The sequence below is a fragment of the Macrosteles quadrilineatus genome, unplaced genomic scaffold, assembly GCF_028750875.1.
Source record: "Macrosteles quadrilineatus isolate MER2022 unplaced genomic scaffold, UCM_ALF_1.0 Scaffold_3__2_contigs__length_128488019, whole genome shotgun sequence".
In the NCBI taxonomy this organism is placed as follows: Eukaryota; Metazoa; Arthropoda; class Insecta; order Hemiptera; family Cicadellidae; genus Macrosteles; species Macrosteles quadrilineatus.
In genome coordinates, this window is record NW_026542596.1 from 93,965,366 (window position 1) to 93,991,609 (window position 26,244).

Here is a 26,244-nt window from a genome sequence, read left to right on the forward strand (position 1 = left end):
CCTTAAACATAAACCATTCTCACTGTTCTTTTTTTAAGCAGGGTGCCAAACAGGTACTTTTAAATTAAAAGGCGCTATCAATGTTTCACATTGAAATAGTCTTTTGAGTCTTAGAATTTAGAAATATAATATTTGCTAAATATAGTCGCTAGTTTGTCAGTCAGGTGGACTGACTTCATACACTTTCATTCATGCAGGATTTAATAATTTTTTTTAATTCGTCCATTACATGTCTAAACATTTCATAGCCACCATTAATTGTTGCCACTTCCTAGTTAATTGCGTCCGTAAGATCTTATCTTGGTTTGGGATTTGTGAGTGTAGACGTCAAATTTGAAAACTCCTGAAAGAAAAAAATGCAAATATGCTCAAATCTAGTTCCTTGGGGCTGCTGAATATCACAAAAACAAGAAATAACCCTTTCCTTCCTATAACCGTAGTACACACCACGGCCATTAAATCCTGGGCAGAGTGCCCGGTCTTGTTGAAAATAAACATAGCATTACAGCAAGGAATTACCCCCCCCCCCCTCTTTAGACAATAACTGTTGGGGGTAGGCCTATACTATTAATTTAAAAAACGTCCGGTTTCTGTCAGTCACCCTGTATTTTTGTTGAAGTCAAGTGATTTTTAAAACTTGCTAAATTTACGACTTTTTCGGTAAATAAAAAAAACACTTAATTTTAGTTTATCACTTCCAACTTCCAGTTTACCTTGTAATTGAGGTTTTATTCTGCTATTTTAATTTGTAATAGCAGGGAGGGATATAATTACAAACTAAATTGTTATTTTAAAGAATGGAATGATTTGAAATTTGAACAAGTAGAACAGGCTAAATGTCAGCTTTGAACATTTTATCAAAAAAGATTCTATACTTGTCCAGACTTAAAATTTAGGTTTTACATTTGCATTGAACAGTCACCAGCCAGTTACATCTTTGTATATTACAAACATCGTAAAAATTTCAACAACACCAATTTGTAATCAGTTTTTGACTCTTGTTTCCTCCAGACACTACCTGGCTGAGTATCAACTTTGGTGTGGTGGTGTGCATCGAGTGTTCCGGGATACACCGGGACCTGGGAGTCCACATATCCCGGATACAAAGTCTCACTCTGGACCACATCGGCACCTCGCAGCTGCTATTGGCCCGTCACATGACCAATCATGTGTTCAACGACGTCATGGAGGCGAACCTCGACACAGATACCAAACCTAATCCTTCCAGCTCAATGTGAGTCATTCATAAGTTCTTTCTTGTTTATCTATATGTGATCCTATGCCATAGGCATTTTTAAATGTTTTTGCAGGGGAACAATCTATACCCTGATCTTGTATTTAAACTTGATCTTTTGGTTAGATACCATCTTTATAGGCCAATGACAATTGCATCTGGATCCAGAAACAATATTGAACAAATCTTCGGAATTGAACAAGCGACCTTCAGATTTGTAGGCAAACATTATTACCACTCACCTAGACAATTGTTGAGTATGATGGTACCATATAATGTAAAACTGTAGGACTACTTGGTTTTTTAAGGGATTATTACAAACATGTTTTCCTTTGTGGAAAACAAGTTTTTATGACGTTTCATAATCTGAAGTCTTTAGGTAAGGTTGTAAAAACGTAGAAGTATGTTTTGTGTGGACATGACCATTGTGTTTCCATACTCTATAGTTTTCTAACTCATTGTTGTGGTTTGCCCCTGAACTGGTAAGGCAAATATAGGCTGTATAGTTGTTTAATTTACCTTTATTTTCGCCCCACTTCAAATCTTGTAGTAAAGAACAACTATATTTGGATTGGGACAAAAATAAAGATAAATGAAACCACTCTGTGTTTTCTTTAAGCATTTTGTTTCTTGTTTTAACTATTATACAGTTCTCTGCATAGTTTTTCTTAGTGTTTTTCCACATTTGGAAAATCAAGGGTCCGTTTTTATAATTTTTAATAAGTACTTTCTCACCCAGAGCAGTAAGGACTTGTTCTTTTACTTATCATGATGGGAAAAGTCCACATTAATCTATCAAATACCTTTTAACTTACCCTTGCCAAAATTAAATTTAAAAAAAATTAATAGTTTTAATATTTAGTGATGTTTGACTGTTTGCATTAGAGTTTGTTTATTCTAGGGATGGTCAAGTCTCGAAATTTCGGGAAATTTTCAATCTCGTTACACGAGACGAGATTACTTTTTGGCCGAGATTTTTATCGAGACAAGAATAAAAAAAAAAAACCTGCAGAAAGTCAATGCAATACCCGCAATACAGGAGCGTGTGTAGTTGCGTTTCCTTTTCGAAGGCGTTCTTATTTAATTAATTCTTTTAATGTAAATATTACTTTAATTCTTTTAATGTAAATATTACTTTCATTATTTTAATAATATTACTTTAATAACATTTGAGAAGTTTTGTTAAGTGTAAGCAGTGTGAGGAATGTTTTATTACTATAAAAAAAGTCAAAACAAGTAACTATTTTATAAAAATTAATATTGCTTTTATTTTATGATTTATTTTATTTTAGGATAAGTTGAACTCTATCCTAACTGATATCACCATGTTTCCTAATCGTAGGCATTTTTAATAAGATAGGCGTGATTAATAAAAAAATGTTATGCTGATGTTATTTAATGAAAGATTGTAAATATTCTTGCCTATTATCATTATTTTAGTATTTAAACAGTCATCTAACAATGTTACAAAATCAGGTAAAAATTTCGAACATGCATTTCCCGTTGTGTATGAGAAGAGAAATCTCGTCTCAATCTCGTCTCGAAATTTTATGAGAAATAAAAAATCTCGTCTCGTCTCGTCTCGAACTAAAAATCCAATCTCGTCCATCCCTAGTTTATTCTCAAAATAAACCATTCTTATGTTTTTCAATTTTTTTTTTTTCATTTAATCTCTTTAAGTCCATTGATGTTACATAAGTTTCTGGTGGTCACCCTACTGTTTACCCTAAAGTGTCGACCCATTGATAAATTCAGTACCGTCTCTTGTTATTGAAATAAAATTGGAAATAAGGATGATGATTTGAAATGAGAATTTTTTTATTATTTTATAGACCATTGAAGAAGATTGATTTCTTAAATAACCTTTGTTGGAATACTTGGGTTAAAGATAAAGCTTTAAGTTTTAATATAAACTAAATTATTACCACCACCACAGTATGATATAACTTTTTTATTTCTCACTAATTTTATGCATTTCCACTTATCATGTGATGTCAACATCTCAACATTATCCCTCGACACTGATGTTTAGGGATGAGAGGTATTCATTCATCCGAGCCAAGTATCTGGAGAAGCGTTTTGTCAAGAAAACATGTTCAGACGAGCACGAGCTGTTGAGTGACCTCGAGCATGCTGTTAAGAACAACCATCTGCGGAATCTTCTTCAGGTCTTTGCGGAAGGAGCGGATCTTTCAGCACCTCTACCTTCTTCGGTAATTTAATTGTTATGCTGATATACAATTTATTTATTTAAATGTTATTTTGTTTACCATCCCAGTTATTTAACAGTTGTGGGGTGCGGCCTGTCTCGTGGGACTTTGGTCCTGGTCGCCCAGATCAAAACCCTCAAATCACCATTGCTTGAAGTTGTGTTAATGCCACAACTTAAGGGTCCTTCTAAGCTATCTAGATATAAAAAATGTTTTCTAGAAATAAACAAAAAATAAGATTCTCAAACAAGAACTTTCTTTCTGATAGAGAACTCCATTACCTGATAAAAATTGCTACAGTACTTGCATATGAGCGAAATTTGCATATAACAATAGAGAATTTGAAATATTTACTACAATTAATATATTAATATCTCCTGTACAAGTTGAGCAACAATTAAAAATGTTTTCCACCACAATTTTATCCATGTTAACCAAGAACACATTTTTACAAATATCTTATGTTAAACGTTTTTGAACTTAAAATTAATTTCTGTTCATGTACCATCGCAAAAGATTACCGTTCTAGTGCATAAAAAAAATTATACTTATTAGATGTTTTCACTGAAATATTGCTGTCACTTCCTCACGTTTTCAATCAATTTTTCTATAGCCGTATAAATTGTCTAGGATAGTGAAACAAGGTTTTAAAACACATAAGGGTTATTTTGAACTATTACGTTTACTTTTATTTATCATCTACATAATATTGTTACAGGACAGTGAAGAGACTGCTTTACATCTAGCAGTCATCAGAGAGATCGGCTTGTCTTTGTGTATTGTGGACTTTCTTGTCCAAAACATGAGATCAGCCGGGCTGGACAAAATAACTGCAGCTTCTGGAAGGTTAGTTCACCAAGTTTTTGGGTAAATAAATTCATTGTTTGTATTTGAAATATGTGGTTTTTAACTTTTACAAAAAGGTAATTCTTATTAAAGGTAAATATACAGCAAACCTAACACACTAGTAATGGAAGTAAAACTCAGTTTATTGAGAGGCATTTTAAATGTTCATAAATATCTAGGGACACAAATGTTTGACCAGAAGAACATCAATAATCCAGATCAATTGGGATCAAACCCCATCCTAATGATCAAATCATCCGGATTATCAAAATTTCTTTATAAAGGGCTATTCGAGTAAAAAGACAGTAAGAAATTTTATTTCTTACTATAGGCAAGTCCGGGTTTTTGATGTTCCAATTATCAACATTCTACTATCTAATTTTATTTTTTGTAAAAAATTATAATGAACTGTACCAGGACGTTATGATGTTACAATGTAATGTTGATGTGTTGAGTATTTGTTCAACACACATAAAGTAAGTTGCTGATAGTGACTGAGCCTACGCACAGGCTTTCAGCCCATAAGCTTATTTCCTGAATGTTCTTTGTACAACATGACTTTCTGTGGAACCATTGGTCATCCATTTAATTTATTTCTAAGTATATATTTTTTATGTTGTACAATTATCAGTCTTAGACTGGTTTGTTTTACTGGAGGTGTGTGTTTATTTTTTTCTCATTACTAATTTTTTTAAGTATATTTTATTTTGTTTGGTACAGAGACGGAGGGGGCAATACTGCACTGCATTTGTGTGCGATCCATGACAAGCCGGAGTGTATGAAGCTGCTGCTGCGTAGCGGAGCAGATCCAACACTGCGTAATGCTCAGGACAAGACACCACTGGACATTGCTACGGAGAAGGGACACCACACTTGCGAGGAGCTGGTCAGTGTGAATAGGGTTTGTGTTGTACTTTGTTTGATAATCGGTGGTGGGAGTTTTGGCTTCTTGGATACACACTAGTTGAGATTGTAGCCCCTACCATCAACTAAGTAGAACTTGTATTGGTTAGTTCTAGATTGTATAAGATAAACATGTTAATAAAACCATTTCATATTTCTGACATTTTATACCAGCTTGGCCCCTTATTTTTTCAGAATATTTGCCTATCTATAGGCATAATTTGTAGAATGCTACTCATCAAATTATTTCTTTGCATTCTAAGCACAAAATGTGATTTTTTTTTTACCAATTTTATGTTATTATTATAGACGTTGTTATATAAAATTAAACAAAATTTAAGGTAAAGAACATTGCTTTAAGTAGAACACTTTTAATTGTTTTTTAATCAGTAATTGAACACATAATAATAATTATGAGTGATTTAAGATGAGTTTTTATTTTAGTAAAGATTCAACTTTATTTATATATGAGCAATAGAAACTACCTTTGAAGGCAGTTTATGCTTAGGATTCTTCTTACAATACAGTCTATAAGTGTAAGTATTTTGAATACAATTATATATGTTTACAGTTGAGGCATGTTTCGGACCGACAAAAGTCACTTTTCGAGAACATCAACATTGACTGGAACCTGTCCCATGATGAAGGCTCAACTGACTTTGAAGGCTCAGATGACGAAACGGTCATTGAAGACAGAGTATGTACTTGCAATGATATGTTGTAGCTTTAGTTGGGACGATGTCGAAGTTGGACAAAGTTAAACTTGGACTACGTTAAAAGCAGACACCGCCTCAATCAGACAACGATAAAAGCAGACAACGACGAACATGGACACATTCAAATGTGTCCAAGCTTAACCTTGCACGCAAACGACGAACCTGGACACGTTTATAAGTTGTCCAGGGGTGGCGTTGCACGACACGACGAATCTGGACACATTCAAATGTGCCCAAGTTTAACGTTGCATGCAAACAACGAACCTGGACAAGTTTTTAAGTTGTCCAGGGGTGGCGTTGCACGACACGACGAAACTGGACACATTCAAAAGTGTCCAAGGGTAACGTTGCACGCAAACGACGAACCTGGACACTCTTAGTTTTTGAACAGACTGTACACCAGGCTCATCAAATTCTCAGTCTCGCTCGGTTGGTAAACTCTGAATGAGCTTCCTAAAACAGAAATGCCGTGAATACGCCTTATTGTTACAAGGCTTCTTTCTAACACACTGCTACTAATACACTGTGTTGTAGTGACTCATAGTCGCGAAACACATTGCACATTATAAATTCGGAAATTTAATTGCATGTTTATTTGGTCGTTGTAAATGTTTGCTGGATATTAATAAAAAATTAAAACCTATGGGACCTGGATACACCGTGTCCCAAATGGATGGTTCAAATCTACAGCTTTTGTTCAATATACGTGTTGCTAAGTGTCGTAGAAAAGTTAATTAAGGCTCATTTTAAAACTGCCATATTTAAGTGATTTTTAGTGCCCTTCAATAGTAATTAGCTGTCCATTGTTTTTGGCACGTTTGAATCTTCAAAACATACATTTGTAATATGGAGCAGCGGCTGAAATCAAAATTTTTAATGGTTTATAGAAACGAAATATGTGGAGTGTTTTTGTCTGGGGGTTTGTCCTTGGTTTTTCAATGATTGAACGTATCAGTCTTCAACCTCTAACATGGATAAACTAACAAAATGAAGCAAACAGATGCCTTAGATTTTAACGTTTTCGTGGCGAAACAACTGCAATAGAGCAGTCAAATTGTTATGGATTATTTAATTATGTGTAAATGGATCCTGCTCGACTAAACCTGTTTCACAATGTGCAGTCTATCGTATCCTACGATCACATATCGTACCTACATAGGTTGAAATAATAATTTTGATTCGTTTCAGGATTATTTGAAGAAAGCAGCAAAATAGCAGTGATACACAATAACAACATATCAGGCGTGTATTTGAGATCGTTAGTGAATCCACTACGGGTAATACTTTGCAAAACCGTTACGGAACTATAACTACCCCCGCCACAACGAACCTGCAGACTAATAGCTACTTTACTTTAGTCTGACTGTGTTGTCAATAAAATATCTCCTTAAAAATGAAATATTTATTCCCTATTACTATAACATTAGTTTAACAAGTTTTTATGTATGCTGCTACAGGGAAGGTGTTTTTATAGTTCAATGTTGACGGTATAGTATAAATAAATACATTTTCCAAATTTGATCAAATTTTGTTTATAAACAAGCAAACAACAACAGTTCACTTATTCTCCTTAAGAGTACTCTCCTAGGGCTCTGCCCTGCCTGCCTTAAAAGTTTCTACGTTATTCTTATGAATACGCTTAATATTGGAATTTTCAAATGTATAACGTAATTTATTTCATTATATCGTATAAATTTATACGAAAAGTAATTTGAAAATGATCAGGCTGCTGATCTATCGAAATTGTGTTTATTCATTCGTTGGTTCTTTTCATCCAGTATATCTATGGAACATATTCTCTCTCGTTGCGAATCACGGATATAGCACGGACGTAGGGGGTTAGGTGAAGGAAGTAATAAAGATGAGCAGTGTTGAGTGTGGGAATAATGTATCTGCAATGCTAAAATGCTATGGGAAGAGACTGTAGACTGTAGGTTAAAATGGTTACGAAGCACGAATCGATACATATTTTCGATATATGCAATCGTTTACAATAGAAATTTACAACTGAGTTGACAACAGCTGATTTTTACTCCATAGAGGCTAAAAATGATTCTTACTCCCTAAAGAGTAAAAATGCTACTTAAGACCCGCAACGCATGCATTAAAAACGACTGTTTTTATGTAGTATGACAAAAACAATATATTATGAACCCTTGATGATTCCGCTCAATTTTGTGGATGCTTCTGCAAACGCCACCTAGTAGTTTAAACCTACCATTGCCAAGTGGCCACCTCAGCATACAAAAGTGTCAGTCATGAAATGGCTAACAAAATACTAAAAGCTTTTTGGTTATTAGAATTTGTAAGAAAATTGTAGTGGAAAATATAAACTTAGTTCCAGATCATAACAGATGTTGCATTTGAGACTAAATCTAATTGGTAGAGGAAATCCGATGTTAAATATAGGCCAATAATCTATAAAATATGTGATTAACCGTTATAACATCAAGTCTTAAGGCCTATAATATGGTGCAGCTTTAAAAATGATAATACTGTAATGATACCATTTTTAAATGCAGAATTTTTATGTTGGTAATTTTTACTGTGTCAATAATGTGAGTTTATTTAGGCCTACAATGGTTTTCAATTACTTGAGATGAACGATATTCGAATGACTCGTTTTTGTGCAGTCACACAAAATGTGTGAAAATGTGCAAATAGCACCGATACTTTTTGAATAAACCTGAACTACTATTTATTTTTTATTAAGTCACGTTTGAAGATAGAAGCTACGTTTCATATTTGTTATGTATGGACAACATATAAAATATTTACCTTCTAATAAATAGAAATTCTGGTCTTAATACACACATTCCAATCAAAAATAGTTTTATGTGAAATGAAGAGGCTTGAAAACCAAACAGATATTTTGAAATAGTCGCCTGAAACTATATTAGGATTGACAACGTAAGACGTATATGTAATCTTATTAATACTGTCATGATTATTTAATTCATATTTAATCCATAATATCCGGAAAATTTATAATAATACTAAGCTATGAAAACAGAAAGAGTATAGTTCAACTGATCTGAAAGATTGGCGACGAACATGTATAATGCAAAACAAAAGCCTGAGGGATGTGTTTTCTTTATCCTGAAGCCGGTTCCAGACATGCGCCAGTCACCAAGCACGAAATATTAACGTTCAGCGATTTAGTTGTCTTGCTATTCACCGATTAAAAAGTAGACTTATACTACTGTAACCGAATTCCCAACTCCATTGATCAAAAGGGTGAAGCCCTTGGAAGCGCAAAATCAATGGTGGGATTCCGGCACAATATTGCTGAGGTGGAGGACCAACAATGACAACACAAGAGCTGGCTGGACACAAATATAATTTTATTCAATTCAATATATCTAGGAAAAATATAACAATACAACAATAAATAACAATAAACATTAGGCATTGCCCTAGCCAAGATAATAATAATTCAAGTTTTAAAAATATTTAAAAATTTCTTTAATAAAAATACAATTTAATTTAAAATTGAGAATCGAGTTAAGTTACATTAGGCCTAAGTGACATTTTGCAAAAGCATTTAGTATACTAACTCAAACAAATTTAAAACAAATTAGCTTAGGTGGCCACCTTATAAAAATCATTTAAAACAATTAATTTAATGCCTTTAGTCCTAGGCCTACATTAAAATAAATAATTTTTACATTTAAACGAACATGAAAAACATTTACACATATCAACAAATGTGGTCGCCTCGCAAAAATATATTCCAAGCGGTTAAAATTAACCGTCAAGGGCAAAAAAGGTTTTACCCTCAATCAAGGGGTGTGAAACAGAATTAAGAGAAAAGAATTTAAAATTTGAATAAAATATTAAGGATAAATTAAATTTAGAGAATGAAAGCCTAATTTGTTAAATTGCAGGTAAAAAGATTACAAGGTTTAGTTATATAAGTTAAATAAAAAAGTGCCTATGTTGAGTGAGATTTCTTCATGATGGATGAGACTCTCCGAATGGACTGGACTGACCTGACCGTAAAACCTCGCTGTTGTCCAGGTGGGTTAGCAGGGAGTAGAAGTGAGTCAAGGGCATGGTGGCCGCTCCCCAGACACGGCAGCACGGTGTTAGGCCGGAGTAACTGTAGTCCTAGCGGTGTAGGTGGGTGGTGCACAGGGAGTGGTATGGCGCAGTCCCATCAGAAATTAGTCCCACCGGAGAATGCTCATAAGGGTGCAGGTTCTAGCATTCTAAAGGTGGCAGGCCGCAGGTGGAGTCACCGACCCTGATACAAAGTATAGATCACTGACCTGGCCTAATTAGGGCTAACATGTCTCAGAGTCCATATATTCAGTTTGCACTAGGCCTGAATAAATCAAAAGGGCGTAAAACATTCTCTTTACCTGCAGTCAGCGACCACATTTTTACAAAAGCTGTTCTAGTGTCTAGCCTAATCAAACATGGTTTTCTAAAGAATAGTAACATGATCTCACATGAATAAAAGTGCATGAATGTGCTTGCTTACTATTCACAAGTTTAGGACAAACAAAATGGATATTTAAGTTATTATCTTGGCTAGGCTACTGTAATTGACCAGAGCAACAATTTAGGCTAGCAAAAGTTACTAGCACAAACAAAATTAGAACTAACCTAGAAACTTTTGACATGATTGGGTCCAGACCAGCTCACAGTTAAACACAGAAATTACACAAAATGACTCAAAAATTACACAAAAATGACGTTAACACTTTACTAACTTGGTCTTTTAACCTTAAACATGAAAATTGGCTCAACTTTTAATATCACTTGTACTGAACAAGTTAACTCAACGAGGCATGCACATTGTGTTATCTAGTGGACTCGAAACTCTCAGAAAACAGTACAAAACACATCAAAATGACTCTATAAAACATTTCTGAACGATAGTGAAACAGTGAAAATGAAACAAAATGAAATAAGCGAGGACTAGGCCTGGCGAATTCAGCTTACCCGTGGTATGAAAACTCTACTCGCAGAAATGCTCCATTCCGAGCAGTTGGAAACGGGTCTATGAAACTAAAAACTTCAGGGTTCACAAAAGAAAACTCTTCCGGAAGAAAACCCCGTAGCCTTGGAACAATCTCAAACCCAAAGTCTGACAAAACGGGAGCCACAAAATCACCCGAACGACGTCCAGCAGAACGCAGCCAGTAGCACCAACCACGCAACAAATTGAACAGTGCCGTTGAGCATTGAGCACATACACACGGCACACTACACACATGTGTTGTTTTCCGAGCAAGTGTTAGTTTTCCGTCCGTAGGGAATAGAAAATATTCGTTTACTTTTATTTATGCAAAAATACCGACTATGTGCAACACTACGTCACAGTGGTGGATAGTTGTACGAAAATGTAACCGTAAAATCTGAAAATAGCCAGCTTTATTACCTAAAACATATGGGATATTGAAGTGAATCCATCCACTAGGGTGACGTCATGAACCTTCAGCATGGCGTGTTTTTCTAGTGGGGCCTTGGTTGAAATCCCAAACAATGGACTTTGACAGGTAGAATGTACAGTCAGGTCCCAAAACAAGAGACTTAAGACAAATGTCCACATTCATCGTTGCACGACACGACGAAACTGGACACATTCAAATGTGTCCAAGTTTAACGTTGCACGCAAACGACGAACCTGGACACGTTTATAAGTTGTCCAGGGGTGGCGTTGCACGACACGACGAAACTGGACACATTCAAATGTGTCCAAGTTTAACGTTGCACGCAAACGACGAACCTGGACAGGTTTTTAAGTTGTCCAGGGGTGGCGTTGCACGACACGACGAAACTGGACACATTCAAATGTGTCCAAGCTTAACGTTGCACGCAAACGACGAACCTGGACACGTTTATAAGTTGTCCAAGGGTGGCGTTGCACGACACGACGAATCTGGACACATTCAAATGTGTCCAAGTTTAACGTTGCACGCAAACGACAACCCTGGAAACTTAATCTGTCCAACTTTAACGTTGTCCGCGTGTGTCGTTGTCCAAGTTCGGCGCGGTCCCCTTTAGTTTGATGAATGAAAATGGTGAAATATTTTGATCTGTTAAATGTATTTTATACTTGTTTTCAACTATTTAACCTAATGTAACACTTTCAGTTTACGATTCTTAGACTTATTCACTAATGGTTTTTACTATGCCTGAGCTAAATGGGAAAGAGTCTCACACAACACAAAATACTTAATTTTTTACTTGAAAATTTGAGTATTTTACCGTCACTTACATAATTTGGAACCTTGGAAGTGAGAAAATAAAAAATGCTTCTCAACTCAAATTTAAAGCTGTCAGTCAAAATGAAATATTAAAATACCTATATGTTAATAATGAACATGTTATTTGTGTTTCTTGTACCAGATGGACTCTTTTCTATCCTATTCAGGAAAGCTATCCTAGAAAAATCACAAATCCTATGTCTTTGTGCTCTTGGTTGAAACAACTTTTAACTCAAAATGACCAAATTGTCAATTGTTAATTATTTTGCTTTGTCTGGTACAGAACGGTTGTGTAACACCGGAGAGAAAACAGCCGTCTCGACCTCCAAGTTACACTGAGTCACCGGTCAATATGAGATCTCGCTCGTCTACTTGTGACTCGCTGAAGAGTAGCAGCTACCGGCAGCCCATGCCCCCACCTCCACCCCCGCAGAACAAGAAACCCCCCACCACGGCTGCATCAGGTATGTAGCTTTTATCATTATCTGTTGAGATAGGCATGGAACTAAGTGTATTTTAACCCAAATATGAGTGTAGAATGGAAAGAGATGCTTAGTGTACACCCTGTTACTGAATAAGACCAGATGTTTCTATATTGAGGTCCTTTTATTAATACCGCAATGATCAAAGACATACAGATCAAGTTTTGAACCATCAAAAAGTTTCTGGCTTTTCTCAGGATCAATCCAGCAAACTTTGATTTTCAGGCGAGGCACTATAACCACTCAGCTACCCAGCTATTTAGCACCCATTTTGCTGCCTCTTAAGTGTTCAAGGAAAGTACTTGTTTTTATCTTCATAGCACAAAATCATAAAAAGTAATTAAAATAATAATAAGTAATTAAAAGTAAGTAATGAAACTCATCATAAGGCTTTGAGTCTGAATGTATTGGTGAAATGGTATCACATGTACCTACATATGATTGAGATAATTAATCAGTAATCACTAATCATCCATTGTTTAATGTAATTATTTGTTTAGCTGCCAGCGTCGGTAGTCTAAAGAAGCGAGTGGCCCCGTTACCTCCAGCCAACTACGGAACTTTGCCCTCCAACCACAACCACAATAGGAGTCCCTCGGACCCTAACCCTGCCTACCACACTCTGAACCACCACAAGCGCAGCCCTTCTACAGACTCCTCCAGGCTCATACACCTTGGTAAGTTATCACTAACCTACTACACTCTGCATCCAAAACAGGACACTTAACCATACTCCACACTCGCCACTCGCTCCATAACCAAAACAGGATACATAGGTTCCTGATTCTGCTTACCATAACATTTAGCAGAGAGCTTTATATATTTAAATCAGTAACATACATCACAGTTAACAATACCTTGGTAACCTTTACCATTTTTTCCAGCTGGTGCCAAACTAGTCATTCCCCCTGGAGAAATTCCAACTCTCAAGTCAACCAATATGGAAAAACCTCCAGGTAAACGTTTTAAACGTAAAAGGTTTTAAATTATAGTTCAATATCTTCTTTGGCAAATAGCGATGTAAATAAATATCTGTCAGCCGAAATATTTTACCTATTCACCAAGCATCAGACTTTCCTACCAAGTTTTAGTTGTTTGATATAAAATCCTAACATTGGGAACATATATAAAAATTATATGTTGTATGTTATGTTTTTAAGGTCTCAAGCTGAAATATTTATAATATAGTTTTTCAACCAATATTAACAAGCGATATATTTAAAAGGTGGTATCCAGAGGCCTAGAGGTCCTCCCCCGCCTGCGCCTACATCTCTGCCGTCCTCCCGTCTGTCCAACGGCCAGTCCACGGAGAGTATCTCCTCCCTCATGTCTGACATTGAGTCCTCCGTAGCCCACAACAACCCCGTGCCTCCCCCACGCAAGGTAAACTTACTTGTGCTCACTCCTTTGTAGAAATTATTATACTTGTGATAAAGTGTAAAACAATGGTGCCCATACGAGTAATCAGATTATAAAATCATGAATGTTTACACATGGTGTCCGTTGGAAGAAAAGGTTAGTGATTTTAATGTTACAAAATTGTGAAAGTTAGGAGTCTTCTTCACCCCTGCAAAAACAATAAAAACATGCCTTGGACGTTGGACGTCCCTCGCTCCGGATGGCATGTGTAAAGATGTAATGTTAAAACTTTTTTCCCTTACAGATTAATGTTGGTTCTAGGGCCCTCATACATATCCAAGAAAATCAATAGTAAGTACAAAAAATAAAATACCCCCGCCACAGCAAACCTGCAGACTAAGCGAATTTCCATTTCCCTGAATGGATTTACACTAAAATGTCTCCTTAAAAATATCACATTTATTCCCTATTTAAAAAGAATCAGTTTAAAACATACTTAGGTTTGCTGCAACAGGGAGGGTAAAAGTGTTTTTTATGTAAAATGTTAATAGTTGGTAAGAAATAAAAACATTTTCCAAATTTGGGCAAAATATGTTAATAAACAAGCAAACTACAACAGTTTACTTATTCTCCATAAGAATAACATGGAAATTTTAAATTTACAATTTTTTGGAATTTTCTCCGTAAATATTAGGCGCATTATAACGCTTCAATATACTAAATTATTTGTTTTTTTAAGCTCTACAAAATAGTTTAGAAAGAAATTGCAAAATTTTATGTTTTTTGGGTCAAAAATGGGAAAAACCCATTTTTACCCCATAAAAGCCCCCATAAACCCCCGTTCCCATGGTCCGATCATGCTGGTTCGCGAACTCGTTCGAATAAACGTAGGTTTACACGTTTGTACCAAATTTCATCAAAATCGGATCATTTTTGCTCGAGTTATCGCGCTAACGGACACATATATAAATATATATATATATATATAAATATATATATATATAAAAATATATATATATATATATATGAATTTGAACGGATGGTGTTTTTGGCCTCTAGGGACCTCAAAACGAAAAAAAAAATCGGTCCTGGGTCCAGGTCTTACCATGAGTACTACGGTAATAGCTTATTCCCTATATGGGAAATTCGCTAAAAATAATCTAAAAATTAAATCTTTTACAAAAAATCTATTGTATACTTTTAAACACTGATAAAACTAATTATTTTTTCTTTTTTCAAGTTTATGATGCATAAGAGCTCTAATATAGGGATCCAACTACATTAAAACCAAATTTCAAGAAAATCTTTTGAAAAAAGGTGCCTGAAACGGGGGATGAAATTAACATGTTTAGTCGGAGGCTACTGCGCTACTAGCCTTTTACAAAACTTGGGTCAGGTGCCAGATGAATCACCGACGTGTTGATTTAGTAGTCAGGTGTTTACAATGTATTCAGGATGACACTTATAATGACCCCGCGCTACCCGCTTGTCCTCAACACCCTCCCCCCAAGGCCATATCCCCAAAACGCAACTATACCGAGGGTGATGAAGACTCTTAAATGCAGGGTTTTAAAATCTTAATCTTAAAGATTTAGTCTTGAATCAAAAAATAGTTTTCATTAAATAATATACAATATTAAAACTATTATAAAATATTGTCACTATAATTCACCTCCTTACTTGACTTGTTGACCAATTAAAAAAAATACTTGTAGTTGATATTTACTCTGTTTACGACAGAATTGCATAAGGTTTTGATCATCTCCTGTATTGCAGCAACACCTTAATTATTTCTCACCCGAAAAACCCCCAAACATTTTTTAAACTGTGAAAGAAAAACCAAAATAAAATTTACAAAAAATCCCTTTGTTTTCAGAACTTAAACATATTTATTCAGACTTTTACTTATCCTTTTAAATGAAAGCCTCGTGCTGTGTTAGTATATGCAAAAGCTTTTAAGTAGTGATGGGCCGATTCCAAAATTTCTCGATTCCGATTCCGATTCCGATTCTTAAATTTAAGATTCGAATCTCGATTCCGGACTCGATTCCGATTCCAAATTCAATTATGTTTTATGAATGTGTTTAAAATTGTGAAATCAGTACAAGCTTACCAAGCATGTTATCTATATGTAGAATTTAGAATGTCACACATTCAATACACATTTACAAGGTTATTGTAAAATACTAGCCATAGAATATTATAAAATAACTTTTATATGTACTATAAAAAATCATTCATTATCATTATAAAAAATCAGCCCCTATCCAATTCTTGATTTTTAATTTATATACAAACTAACCTAACCTTATACAAACTTCTAGGAGTAGGCCTAGTTGAAACAAAAACATAATTAATTATACAGCTTAAGCAATAGATCAATAATATTAATATTTGGTATCTGATCTACATTTAAGTCACACGATTCACAACAAAAGTAAGTAGAAAAAGTCAAAAAGGAAAAAAAACAGTGTTAGGTACATACATATTTGTTGGTTTATTATTAGTATTACAAAACAAAACACAATCAGTATATTACACTAAAACTGAATCAACACTTGTGTATGATATAAATAAGGAAAATCAAATCATTAAAATGGAGAAAAGATTAATAAATCTTTACAGTCCACCTAACTTACCTAATTTTAACATGAATCTTTACAGGTATACAAATCAAATCAATATTGGAAAGAAGTCTAGTTTCTTAATAAAATCAAATTCCTATATTTATTTTTGCACGCTCAATTCATTACCGTTGTTTGTACACCCTCCTAAAGTTCACGTCCGAAACTATTGTCGATTGTCCATTTGAAATAAAAAAAAAATAAAATATGAACATTATAAGCAAAATCAAAATGTATATCCAAGCATAGCCTACAAAAAAGAGTCTTGAAAGATTTAAGATTGAAACTCAGTACTCAATACGATTTGTTGATGTCGTCCGTACTGGAGCATTTAAGTATTTTTCACTTTATCAGTGTTGCCACTGTTGGCAGACAATAACGGAACCTGCAAAACTACTCTGCCTATCGGCCATTAAAATACCCAGTGTTCGAAGATTTACCCGTTGATTGCAACACTAAACAAGTTTATTTACAATTTCGCGCACTTGAACATTTATAGGTAGTTAAAACCTTCCAATTCACTGTACAAAATTATATTGCCAAGCCCAAGCCCAAGTCGCTTTTAGGCTATAGGACGCTCGCTCTAGTCTCGTTGAGTAGTGACGTTTCGGGACCGAATACGAAGTGTTTTGTTATACTTAATGAATGGTAGCTCAGCTCTGTTTAGGGATGAGCATCGATAGTAGATGTTTTCGCATCACCGATGTTTTTCTATAGATTTTCGTTGTTTTTCACATCGATGTTTTTGACCAAGTGTAATTGAGATATCGATGCTTTCCGTTACTGGAGAGTACAGAGACCAGACGAAAAATTGAAGAAAAAAATCTATGTCTTCGTCCCAAAAACATTGATGTTTTCACAACGATGTTATCGGTTACTGATAACATCGATGTAGCGATGCAATGATTCAGTTAGTAGCACCAATACTAGAAAAATACCGGTATGGATCATAAACATAAACAAATGACGTTGTTGGCCCGAATCCTCTACGAATAGCGTTGAACATATGTTTTGGCAGTTCAATTTAAGCAATGTGAAATAATGTGTATTTTCGGGCCAAAAATGTCATTTGTTTATGTTTATGATCCATACCGGTATTTTTCTACTTTTCTAGTATTCGTGGTTAGTAGCCTTGGTACCACTGGTTGATCTAAATCGATGCTCATCCCTTTCCTTGTATGTCTTGTGAGCTGTGACGCAATGCTTACTCGCTCCAGTCCAGTTTGCCCGAATCTCCAATTCCCATCTGTTAACTGTTTCTCATTGTATTGTAGGCTACTATCTGTATTGAGTTCGCATCTATTATTTTTGCAATACGCTCGCTCTAGTCTCGCTGAGTTAGTGACGATACGACCAGGACTTGTTGTTTGCTCAGAGTTGCAAGCAAATCATTAGCAATCTGAATTTATTTTGTTTCTTTGTTGCTTTATATGACGTTTATGGCTTATTTTAACCAATTTTATCAAAGAATCGAAGAGAGTCGGAATCGATCCCAAACCCACGGAGATTCGAATCGAATGCTCGATTCGATTCCGGCGGAATCGAGAGTATTTTGGAATCGAGAATCGGAATCGGCCCATCACTACTTTTAAGTATTTTCTGTGTTTTCACTCATTAAAATTCCACAAATCCAAACTGCTGTCTCTATATATTCAATGGTTTATTGTGAAATGGTTTATTGTGATTATATAAGAACTTATATTTTAATATTATTACAAAGTATTAAATCTGGAAAAAGAACTTAAAATATGTTTGTTCTGTTCCTGAATAGAAATTCTGTCCTATGGGTACCCCATAGGTTAATTTCATAAATGCAAAATGTCTTTAAAAGTCCTAAAATGGCAGATTAACGATAAATTAGATATAATTGATAAGGTTACTTGTAAACAAGTATAAACAAGCCATCGTTTTTCATTTCCGCCAACCCAACGTTCAATAACTCAATTTTTTTGGAACATTTGAGTCCATTGTACAATCTCTTTTTTCATAAAAATGCAAGAATTTTTGTTTAGAAATAATCTTATTACAGTAACTTGCCAAAACAACTTTAAATTGATAACTGCAAATATTTGTGTTATTTTATTTATTCAATAATATTTTAATATTTTTAATCCACTTCTTCATGATCACTTCCCATTTTGGGGTTTTTTGTAAAGGTAGTTTTTACAACCTATATAAATAAGAAATAAAGTATAACAATTTTTTTTTTACTGGGTTTTAAGTCAATTAAATTAAAAATTTTCAGAAAAAACCTGAATGCTCAAAACTCGAGAGTTATGCAGAAGAGAGTGAGGTAAACTTGCCTCCTGTTAGTGTTGTTGCATGGACCGTTCCCATCATGCTCAGTTGTTACTTTTGGTTCGGCATGGATCTGTAATCATCGTTTATTTGATTTTTAGATAGATATTAATATTTTTCAGCATTTCCATTTTCACAAATAAGTTAATTTTTCACGTTACATTTGCTTGTACTATTTTGTTTAATGATTTTTAATTAATTGATGGTGCTTATGACAGTGGTAATAATGTTTTGTGAGTTTTTAGTATTTTATCTTTTTGTATAAAATCATATTTTAGCTTAAACTAAAAGTTCTTACTTATTTGTTTTTAATTACTACTTACTTTTGGTTTGTTGAGTATTTTTACTGGTATTAACTTAAATAATACCAAAACGTATGCATTTACCCTAATGCTGATTTAAAAATTAAACAAATCATTAATGAGGCTTATTTTTTGCATCGCTTATTTAATTTTAATTTTAGACAGTGGTTTTAAGTTTCAATGTTTTATCATTCACCAAGTAATGTACGAAACATTATTTGAATTCATTATTTCTTTGAACCTTAAATTATTGTAATTGACTGATGAATGGACACAAAATTGAATTTATTTCTAAAATGATTTCTAAAATGTTGACTGCAGTAAGATACTGAATATGGTTCTTTGTGAAGCTGTAATATAATTTGATCTTGTATTATTGAATTTTATTGTTTCGATCATTTTTGGGAAAATAATAATCCTGATTTCCTCTAGCAAAATCAGAACCAGTCTTCTACTATATACAATAAAATCACTGTTAGAGTCAAGATATTAAACATCCAACTGTTTAAACGTAAGAACCTCCTCATAGTTTGCAATTGTTGTCTTATCTTATTTTCTCTTTGAGACAAAAACTTTACATTCTATATCTAAAGTTTTAAAAGGGCCAACTAGATATATTTTTACTTAAATTTTTAATGAGTTAACAACATAAGACCTTAGCTGCATGTCATAACTTTTAAATTTTTAAAGGAAACCGTATTACACCCGGTTGAGTCATCTGAACTTTTTACTGGATAACCTGTTTTAAAAATAACAGACTTTAACAAACTTTTAAAAAACCATTGAAAACTTTTATATTTTTAAGAACAAACAAGTTAAGGATAACACAACAACAAGTTAAGTTAAGGATTAAGAATTTTTTTAAGAGATTAAGTTCAACTAGCATGTCCTGAGGAGGTAACAATTCCAGGCCCCTGGGGCTAACTTTTGAATAAAAATATCTGAAACTATGATTATGAACAGGTGGTGCTGAGGCTAATAATCGACCAAAACAAATTTACTCATCCTAATTGAGGGTTTGATTAGGTCAAATAAACGCAACCCAATCTATGTAAAAGTCAAAGCGCAACCGTAATACAAATCAACTGCAATAAGAAGTTTCACATTGCCATACAATTAATAAATTGTTTTCTGCAGCCATACTTCTACTGCCCATTGGAGCAAACATTACAGCAGCCGAGTACAGTGACGCGACCTCCGAGGTGCAAAGCACTTTACGACTGTTCTGCGGACAACGAGGACGAATTGTCCTTCAAGGAGGGGGACATCATCCTCGTCACGTCTTCCAGCACCGAGGACGAGAACTGGATGGAAGGTGCGCTGGAGCGGGACCCGTCTGTCAAAGGGATGTTTCCGATCAGCTTCGTGTACATGCTGAACGACAGTTAGTCTGTTATTTGTTGAATCTTTATATAGTCTATAGTATTATTTATTTTTACCATAGCGTAAGGTATAGAATGTGATGTTACGATTTTTACTTTTTAACCCTCTATTGTGCTTTTTGCGTGCTTTATTTTTAGGTAAATACCTTCGGTGAACTAATGATTTTCATCATTACAAAGGCGAAACTGAGGAATGGGCTTTTATTATGTTATTACCACATATATTTTAATTCTCTCTAGTTGTGAAATTCTTCAGTTTTATGGGGAAAGGTAAGCTATATTGTTTGAGTAATGGCTGTAGTTAAGTTGATTGAAAGTAGGCCTATAAACCATTTTAACATGATGAATATAAACAGTTTATATTTTAATTAATTTTAAGAACTGGGCATTATTTTTTTATCTGAGCTATTTTTATGTTCTATTATTGTTTTATTTTATTGAGCAGACAAGATGATGCATGTTTGTGAAAACTTTTCAGAGGTTTTAACCAAAATTATGTGTTTTATATTATGATTGAGAAACAATGATTGAGAAACAATTTACTCCAACCCACCCATTTTGTCGATGCAAGGTTTTGTTTATGTGGTCAAGAGTCCTTAGAGCCTAGATGTTATAACTCATAAAACAATTACCAAAGTAGAAAGAAAATTTCTAAATCTCATAGTGCACTAGATATTTAAATTACAATCACTTTGGTAATTGAAAAAATATTTTGAGATGGTAAATAACTCTTCAGCGGCGGTTTGAAATGAACAAAATTAACATTGCTCTTAAGGCGGGCAAATTCTAGATGGCCGTTAGCCTCCATGGACACCCCTAGAAAACAACTACAAAACTACAATGACAATTTCTGATCTCACAGTGCACTAACAATCACTTTAGTATTAAAAAACATTTTTTATGATAAATAACCCTTCAACGGCTGTTTAAAATAATCCAAGATGGCCACTAGCCTCAAAGGACTCAGATGATTAAAGATGTTAATTTTTAAGAATAAATTAACACAAATTTATAGTAGAATAAAAAAATATAACAGTACTGAACTGTAGAGACTCGTATTGTTCCACTACCGGTACCCACCAATTTTGTTTAGGTCCTTTTTATATTATATCTTTCTCATATCAATCCTTATGTTGTTATTTTTATGTTCTTAATCATAGGAAATTGATTATTTGTTTGTTGGTAGCTGAAACTGATTGTTAAACCTTGGTTAATAAGGTTAGTTATTTTTATCAATATTTGTTTTTCTCTCTTTTAAGAACCTTATTTGCGTTTTAAAATATCTCCTCAACTGGATGTTAGCAAACCAATTATGTTTTTTTTTAATTTTCAAATTTTTAAAGTAAATTTTAAATCAGCTTGTAAAAGTAAGCGCTCTTAGTTTTAATTTTATATTTATGGTTTTTTACTACATTTATTTACTGGTGTTGTTTTATATTTTTTATATGTATGTAAACAATATTGCATTATTATATGGGGTGCTTAACTTAACCATACTGGAATTATTTGTTTATACTTATTTTTGATTAAGTTGGAATGTGCCCTCCTATTTACAAGTTTTAAAGAGAAGCTTTCAGCATAATGATAATAATGGTGTTTAATTTCATGAGCAGTTTGAGGAAAGGTATTTTCTATAGCTGAATTGATTTGTTTAAATATCCAAGCCTTTTAAAAGGACAAGTTGATAATTTGTACCAAAGTATTAAAATAATAATTGTATGTAGTCAGAACTGTCCCCTTTTTAATATTTTAAATTTTTAATGCTTTTTTGTAGAAAGTAAGAGCTATAGAGACAAATCATAGATATGAGCTTACAGTTGCAGAAAGGGTGATGAAATGTTTCTATCTTTTCCTCTTTTGAGGAATGGTGTTGTCCATAAACTTTTTTTTAGATTTTTGTTTTCAGTTTAAATAAAGCCATTGTATCTTAACTATTTCTGATTTTTCGCATGCTCCAATATTTATCTGAGTGAAACTTTTGTATACAGTTTTAGATGTTAGCTTTTAAAGTTACAAAATTATTGTATACAATAGCTGTATATTGATGTGTACAAACTGAATAGCCTATATGCCGTGTAATATATGTATGTCTGTTGTGATATGTAAATAGGTGCTTCGGCATTGCTAGTGTCTTGTCCAATCATACGAGTGGGATTTGTGTTACGTAGAGAGTCAGTATATTTATGTAGATAAAGACATTAATTATTTTTGTATTTGTTGAAATAATTATGTTGACAATTATATATTATTGCTGACGTATATAGATTTATTGTATTACAAATTAAATTTTCTCTGGTAAATGATAAATAGTGAACGCGGCAAATTTCTTCATAGTGCAGTTTTCAAAACAACAACTTTGTAGTTTGAATCAAATTTAATTAAAAATGTGTTAGAATCTGTTTTGCCGTCACAATTATGTCATATTGCACAATTTTGGCAAGTGCAAACGAATTATGGTTGCTATTGTAATGCGTATACATTTTATTAGCTTTTTTAGTTTGTTTTTCTTGCTAGTGTTCAAGGTCTAAAAATTAAATGTTTTTTTTATTGTTTATAGAAGTACTATCGTTTACGGTAGCTAAAACGAAGATCGTAGGCCTATGAATACCACGACTGTGTTAGTTGAGGCTAGAATTTTTTATCAAATCCTCTTTTAGTAGATTTTAATGAAATCCACCCAACTTCTCAGATTTGAATTCAAACTGTGATTGGATCATGACACTATTACCTACCTACCAAAGATTGTATACATCGTCAAGTGTATCTCAAATGTATATAACAAACCCAGTGTATATAAGTCCTTATATTCCCCAAACACTGTAGTGTTACCAGTATAACTAGCTTGTAGCTATATTTTGATATTATTTATTATAAATACTTAATAGATATTTTCTCTTAGATTTGTTGCGCTTGAACTAAACCGAGTAGTGTAGTGTTATGTGTACCACATACTTAATTGATTCTTGACAATTGTATCTTACGTAAGTTTAGGAGCCAAATGATCTGTTATACCTAAGCGTTTTCACAAAGTTATAGGCACAAAATATTTCTGTACGCACATATTTTGTTGTAGACTTGAGAGTTATTAATGTTTAAGTAAGATTTTTATTTATTTGAGCTTAACATTGATTTTATGTAGCTTGTAATTTAATTCTGCAAAATACTAGTCACGTTTCTGTTTTTGAGCTGAAAACTCTTATAATTTTTTTTCTACATCCATAAGCGTCCCATAATACTTTTACTCTGTCAATGGTATTTTTGTGCTTGAGATTTATACAGTTCTTATTATTGGCAATGCATTAAAAAGGTAAGGGTTCACTCTTAAGTTTATTGGTAGACATTTTATAGTTTTGGAAATTATTGCAGATATTTTTTAGATGTGACCCCTCATATCTATAAAATATCTGCAGTAGTACATTGTTGGTACTAAAACTTTTTATAATAATTTTTACTCCCCAGTAAAAAGTATCATACAAAGTTTTGGTTCAATGAGGTTTAAATTTTGATGGAAGCCAAGTAAAATCATGATTTTTTCCTGAGATATATTTCAGTTTTAAAAACAGAAAATTAAAATAGGTCATTTTCAAAATCCAAAAGGGCAATTTCCAGTGACGTGTTATTTTAACAATATAACATTTTAGTATACTTGCTAAGAAGATTATTTTAGTCCATAAAAATGCTGTATAAAATCCATTAGTTTGAGACAAGACCCTTTACTGTAACTTTCCTAAATGTTTACTTGTTTAAGAGAAAATATTTCTAATAAAAAAGAAACTGGACTAATGTATTTCAGAGGAAGAAATTTGGGCGAAACTTTGATATCCCACCCATCGTATAATGTAACTTAAAATTATCGAGTTAATCGATAACCAAACTTAGCCTAATCAAAACCGAACCTCTATATCGTTTGTAACGATTGATAACTATGATGGAGTGAATTAACGGTGAACTGTTCTTCAAAGAATATATAAATACCTTTGGACTTCACTTTTTCCTATAACTAATAGCAAAGCTTTCTGCTATACCTAGAATACAATTGTGGTACTGGTAAATGATATGAACCGAATATTTGATAACCAGATAGGTTAAATAACTGTTAATGAGCAGTGGATTTCTGCACATCTCTTAAATAACCTGCCATATTGTTATTCTAGGTAGTGTGGGCTTTTGATTATTATTCACTTTATAATCTTAAGTCTTCTAACCAAACACAGTTCTTCTGACTTATACCGTAGTTACCTACGAGACTGTTGTATGTTTAGAAAAATGGCTGTGCAGAGAAATATTGTGCACAAATTACGCTAAACTTATTGTTTTAACTTTTAAAATGTATCTTATTTCTATAAATTGTACTTTAGGATGGCTGGTCAGCAGGTTGATGAAAATCAGCCAGACCTAGTTCAGACTAGTAATGGTTTCTTAATACTGTATGCTGATAATATTAAAATAACTAATTGTTTATCCAAAAAGAACTGGCGAGATCTATATCGTTTTGAATAAAAGTACCTAAATCAAAGTCTCTCTTATTAATTTTTATTTAACCAAAGAATTGTCCATTATTCTACTCTGTTAACAGTTTCCCATCCTGTATCATAATTAGAATTCTAAATTTTACTCTGTAATAACAGTTACACTATGTTTACAAGATGCATGTTACGTTTGTAATATTAACAACTTGTGTCCATTTATAATCTTTAAACTTAAGTTGCACTCTAAATATGTTATAACAAGTGTCCAATAAAACAGTCTGTTTATTTTTTATTTATATGTTTGTTATTACTACCCAACGATATAAGATACAACTCTAGGAGTCTGTGGTACCACACCAAAGCACTCCTCCATTATAAAACACATCACTTTGGCTGAAGATGTATAACAAGTTATAAAAAAGCGTACAGAAAGTAAAAACTTAATAAATATGTCTTTATTTAATATTTTTACACTTACTGTTGACTCACAAGACATGCAAAATATGGATCGATTTTGATTAGACACTCCAATCGTCGTCAGACCCAATAGGCGAATCACATGTCTATTTGGTCTGATGATTGGAGTCTCCAGTCAAAATCGATCACCACTTGCCATGCCTTGTATCATAGTTATAGTTGATTTATAGGTTAATTATTATTCTGTAAACATTTTTCTTCAATGTCTTCAACATAGACTGGCTTGCATTTAGCAAATTTCCAATATGGGGAATACAGTGTTATCAAATTTCCCATAAAAGGGAATAAACTATTATGGTAGGTCTCATAGTGAGAACCCGGGACCGATTTACTTTTTTGTTTTGGGGTCCCCAGAGGCCAAAAACACCATCTGAACGATATAGCATATGTCTAGTAGCACGATAACTTGAACAAAATTGATCCGATTTTGATAACATTTGATACAAAAATGTGTAAATCTGTGTTTATTTGAAAGAGTTCACAAACCATCATTTTCACACTATGAGGTAAAACTTGTTCTTTCCAAATTCACACGATAAAAACATGAAACTTCCCCATTTCATTCCAAACAATTTTGTACAGATTAACCAAACAAACCATTCAGTACCTGTACCTATATTGAATCATTGTTATGCTTTTAAGGAGAAAATTACAAAAGCTAAATTTAAAGTTCCCATGTTTCTTTTGGAGAATAAGTAGGCTACACTGTTCCAGTTTAATTTTG

General features: G+C 33.5%; 1 protein-coding gene across 4 annotated transcripts in view; it reads left to right on the plus strand.

Annotated features, from left to right (window-relative positions):
- Window positions 1–25,335, plus strand: part of LOC128988790 (arfGAP with SH3 domain, ANK repeat and PH domain-containing protein-like) — a 39,661-nt gene extending 14,326 nt beyond the window's left edge. Inside the window, exons 9-19 of one of the 4 annotated variants that reach the window (XM_054410428.1) lie at window positions 1,012–1,234; window positions 3,267–3,447; window positions 4,163–4,290; window positions 5,011–5,191; window positions 5,765–5,890; window positions 12,411–12,591; window positions 13,110–13,286; window positions 13,494–13,565; window positions 13,835–13,992; window positions 18,838–18,885; window positions 20,330–25,335. In XM_054410428.1, coding sequence (XP_054266403.1) covers window positions 1,012–1,234; window positions 3,267–3,447; window positions 4,163–4,290; window positions 5,011–5,191; window positions 5,765–5,890; window positions 12,411–12,591; window positions 13,110–13,286; window positions 13,494–13,565; window positions 13,835–13,992; window positions 18,838–18,885; window positions 20,330–20,581 — 1,727 coding nt within the window. In that variant the 3' untranslated portion in view covers window positions 20,582–25,335. The remainder of the gene's footprint in view (window positions 1–1,011; window positions 1,235–3,266; window positions 3,448–4,162; window positions 4,291–5,010; window positions 5,192–5,764; window positions 5,891–12,410; window positions 12,592–13,109; window positions 13,287–13,493; window positions 13,566–13,834; window positions 13,993–18,837; window positions 18,886–20,329) is intronic. The other 3 variants (XM_054410429.1, XM_054410430.1, XM_054410431.1) reach the window with 3 other exon arrangements.
- The last annotated feature ends 909 nt before the right edge of the window (window positions 25,336–26,244 follow it).